This window comes from Urtica dioica, chromosome 3 (genome assembly GCF_054948205.1).
Source record: "Urtica dioica subsp. dioica isolate 48M chromosome 3, U.dioica_male_clone48M_v1_H2, whole genome shotgun sequence".
NCBI classification, from domain to species: domain Eukaryota; kingdom Viridiplantae; phylum Streptophyta; class Magnoliopsida; order Rosales; family Urticaceae; genus Urtica; species Urtica dioica.
The window spans coordinates 46,133,292-46,138,045 of NC_142758.1; the positions used below are offsets into that span (position 1 = coordinate 46,133,292).

General features: G+C 40.5%; 1 protein-coding gene across 1 annotated transcript; it reads left to right on the plus strand.

Annotated features, from left to right (window-relative positions):
- The first annotated feature begins 812 nt into the window (after positions 1-812).
- On the plus strand, positions 813-2,661 carry LOC149403150 (uncharacterized). The gene has a single exon (XM_089608645.1). It carries the CDS (start codon positions 813-815, stop codon positions 2,655-2,657), a length of 1,845 nt encoding a protein of 614 aa, XP_089464771.1. The 3' UTR covers positions 2,658-2,661.
- Positions 2,662-4,754: the final 2,093 nt, after the last annotated feature.

Here is a 4,754-nt window from a genome sequence, read left to right on the forward strand (position 1 = left end):
ACAAGCTATATATTCTATACTGTGTAAATCTTAATCTCGTTTCACGCTCTTAAATTCGTAATAAATCGTACATTCTGTGAAAATTCTATTATGATCTTATTTTTTCGTCTAAAAAAATTCATTTTCAAGACTCGCCGACGATAGTGGGAAATAAATATTCACAAAAACGGAACATATTTTAGGTGGATGTGATAGGTATTAACTATTAAGCATATCTCATGAATTTCTCAACTAAAAAAAAGTATATCTCATGAACATTTTAGTACAAAAATTTAGCTTGTGTATAATTTCAAACGTCAATTATTTAAAGAATTAAATATAAATTTAAAAGTAGTCGCATCATTTTTCCAAAAAAAAAAAAGGCTTTGAGTTAGATGGAATTCTTTGGCTTAAGTGACAGGCATCACAAATATTTTTCATTATACTTCACATCTACACAAGTTACATGATTTTTCAATAAAAGAATATAGCAGGATTTTTAGGGAGCTTCCATTCATTGATTTCTTCTGTAAGTTGTTTACGGACTTTCAAATATTAAACCGATTTCTAAACTCTAAAAAGAGAATATTATTTTATATCATGCAACCTAATTCATGAAAAGAACCGCGATTAGAGCAGAGACTAAATAGCAATATAATCAAAACACACAAAGCTTTTCACGCCCAACAACCTCCAATGGTGAAAAAAACATGACAAAAAACAAAGGAAACGTACTTGACATGTTTCTTCTATTTTAGTTCTGAATATTATCTCAGTATTAGATGTCAAGTATATATAAGGCAACTTAAGTTAAATACAATCCAAGAACAAAAATGGTGTTATATCAGTTTCTATTTGTGATAGCCTTTTTCACTATCCACTTCCATATTCCAGTTACAAACGGCTCTAATTTCTCCGAATGCGATCGAGACGATCTTCAATCACTCAACGACTTCAAGAGCGGAATCTCCGACGACTCTTCGGGCCGTTTGGACACGTGGCAGGGCCTGATTTGCTGCGAATGGCAAGGCATTCGATGCGATAACGCCACCGGAAGAGTCACCGAAATCCATCTCAACGGTCTGATCTCAGATCCGATGCCTTTCCAAGCGATGATGAACGGTTCGATATCCGATGATTCGTTCTCTCTCTTGTCGTCCCTCGAAGTCCTAATCCTCAATGGCCAGTTGAATCTCGCCGGAAAGATTCCTCCGAATATCGGTCGGAGCAATCCGAATCTCAGAAACCTAGTTCTCTCCGGCAACATGCTCACCGGTCCGTTGCCGGAGAGTATCGGATTGCTGTCGAAGCTCGAGGAGCTCAGGCTCGAAGATAATCAGCTCTCCGGATCGATTCCTTCGAGCCTCGGAGCCTTGAAGAATCTCCAGACACTCCGTCTTTTCTTGAACAACTTTTCCGGTCCGATCCCAGAGAGCTTTTCGAACCTGGTCAACTTAGTAGAGCTCGATCTTCACCGGAATTCTCTGAGCGGAGAAATTCCCGAGAGAATCGGCGATTTAACGTCTCTGTACACTTTTGACCTCTCGGAGAATCGCTTGTCGGGGAATATCCCGGCATCGATCGGAAACCTGGCTTCCGTAGAGAACATAGACTTCAGCGGAAACAATCTCTCCGGCGAGATTCGATTTCCTTCGATCCCCGGCCAATTGGCGTCCCTCGAGTTCCTTTCGCTCAGAAGCAACCGTCTCTCTGGAAAAATCCCGCCCTTGTTCGGAAGCCTCCGGTCTCTCAGGCTGTTGTATCTATCGGAAAATCAGCTCGGCGGAGAAATCCCCTCCGAAATCGGAAACCTGAGAAATCTCGAGGATCTCTACCTCGACGGAAACAATCTCTCCGGCAGAATCCCGGCGACCATCGGCGGAGCTTCTTTCTTGAGCGACCTGAGAATGTCTCGGAATCGGATCGAAGGACCGATTCCCGAATCCTTTGGCTCGCTACGAAACCTGCAAGCCATCGATTTGTCGTTCAATCTCCTAAACCTAACTTCGATCCCGGATTCGATCCTCGAACTTCCGTCTCTGTCTCGGGTATTACTCGCCGGATGTGGAATCAGGGGAACGATCCCTGAAGCTCTGTTTTCATCGCCGAAATACATCATTGAGCTTGATTTATCGTTCAACGGCTTAACAGGCTCAATCCCGGCCTGGCTCGGAAAATATCTAAGTATCTACTCTCTCAACCTCTCTACGAACTTTCTGGAATCTGAGATTCCAGATTCGATCTACAATCTCTACAGCCTTGGAATCCTCGATCTGAGCTCGAACAGGCTCACCGGTACGGTCGGCCGAATCCTCGAGATCGGATCGGCGGAGAATCTGAACATGTCCGGCAATTTTTTCGAGGGGAGATTTCCGGAGAAGATTGGGGATTTGGAAAGGCTAGAGACACTGGATTTGAGCTGGAACAGGCTAGGGTTTGGGCTGCCTGATTCCATAGGCAATTTGAGCTCACTGACGACTCTGAAGCTTCAGGGAAACGAGTTTACCGGTGAAATTCCGGAGGGGTTTTTGGAGATGACGAGACTGAAAAATTTGGACTTGTCCTATAATCGCTTCGTCGGTGAGATTCCGAAGGGACAACCTTTGATGAGCTTTCCTCCGAGCGCTTTTAAGGGCAACAACGGCTTGTGTGGTCAACCACTTAAACCATGTAACTGAGTTTTTTTTTTTGTTTTTATTTTTATTTTTAATTTCATTTAATTGAGCGGGATAATGTAATTGATTTCCACTGTGGAAATAAAGTGACGGATATTTTGTAATCAGATCTCTTTGTTGAGAAATGGACCAATCCAGTTCATTTCTCTTCTTTGTTCCTACAAGCAGTCGTTTTCGGTGTCTGCATCGAGTTCTATGTCGTTATTTATAGGGCGGGTAATGTGTTATTTACTATTTCTATAATATCCAACCCATACTCGGAAGAACAAATCTTTTTGAAAACAAATTAATCCCTAATTCCTTGAAAAGTTATTCGCTTGTTACTCTTCATGTCGCTCAAATCTCGTAGACGACCAAAATTTTACCTTCGACGATGACTGGCGTTAATAATTATATACTAGAAAGATGTATTGATTAGGCAATAACTATATCGTTTGCAATTTCTCGTGAGCTTATAGACACATTGTCGTTCGATGACCGTTGTTTCAGAGATATTGGCACTAATTGTCTATAAATTTTTTATAATAAAGACTTATAATTCACTTATAAATGACATTTTTATTTGATACTAGCTAACCTAGGGGTGAAATCGGTTCGGTTCGGTTCGGTTTTGGACCTATTTGAAAACCGAAATCGAATTTTCGGTTTTGAAAATTTTGGACAAATAACCGAACCGAATTGGTCAAAACCCGAAAATCGGTTAACCGAATTTTCGGTTAACCGGTTTTGTAAAACCGATAACCAGTTTTATAACCGTTTTAAAACTGGTTAACCAGTTTTGAAACCGGTTAACCGATTTCAAAACTGGTTAACCAGTTTTAAAGATGTTACAATTATCCAAATCGGTTATCCGGTTTCAAAACTGGATAAAAAAAATCGGTTAAATAACCGATAACCGAATTTTTTAATTTTCAAAACCGATAACTGAACCGATTCTTAAATTCGGTTTCGGTTAACCGAACCGAATTTTCGGTTTGATGACGTGGCACCGAATTTCGATTCCGGATCGGTTCGGTTATCTGTTTAACCAATTTTCGGTCAATTTTTGTACATCCCTAAGCTTACCCGCTTGTTATATGATATAAACGGGTCGAGTACTAATCGTCCAAAACAAGTTTACGGGTAAAACCCATTAACGTGTAAACATAAAGTACATGAAATACCATTTAACTTGTTTTGTATATAAGTATGAATTATCTTTTGCTTCATTATTCTCGTTTTGAAAAATTGACAAACAAGCAAAAATAAGAAAATAAAATTCCTTGATAAGCAAGCTCTCTTCAACCAAGCGATGTTGGCAAGCAAGGTCGAGGTATTCTCTCTCACTCCGCATCACTAACTGCTCGACTTTTGAAAGCAAAATGTTTTCCTCGTTGTTCCTTCAACTCGGCTCGGGTTTCTTCGGCTTCAGCCATGTGACGACGAGAGATTTCGGACAAGGGCTTCAGCTCGGCTCAGGACATTGGTATCCGTTTAGGGCCCCGTGAGCGGAACAAAGCGGCCCATATTCTTGCCCGCGAATCATTAACTACCACGGTCATATGAAAGTAATTAAAAAGGTCAAAAAATTTATGACACGATCTTTATACCTCGTACCATATATATATATATATATATATATATATATATATATATATATAATAATTCAATATATTTTTACAACAGAGAAATCACTTCATTTGAATAGTTGCTGCCAAATCGACGGCAACAAAATGTTCAATACGAAGACACTCATATAACCAAACTATATTAATCTGATAATTAAAACACTATCTGGCTAGTGTATGTACTACATGGTTTCCTTGACGAAAAAACATGAGAGCAGTATTGAACTCCAACATCCAAAAATAGACGATGGATATCACGTACCACCGATTCCACAGGGACAGGGCAGTCGCGATTGCTCAAACAGCAATGAGATTGTGACTCTCCACCTTGTCGATGCGGAGGTCGTTAGCTTTTGGAATTTACAGCTCCTCCTGAATCGCAACACATTATGCGCTCAGCGGGTCATAGAGGTTATCAATCCGGTGGCAAAAAGCTCCAACAACCCAGGCTCGTTCTGATTCCTGTCCTTGGTATCGACGCGTTGGTGTTGAG

What these genes read in the sequence shown, in the direction of transcription:
- LOC149403150 (XM_089608645.1), top strand. Translation starts at nt 813, where the DNA reads ATGGTGTTATATCAGTTTCTATTTGTGATAGCCTTTTTCACTATCCAC.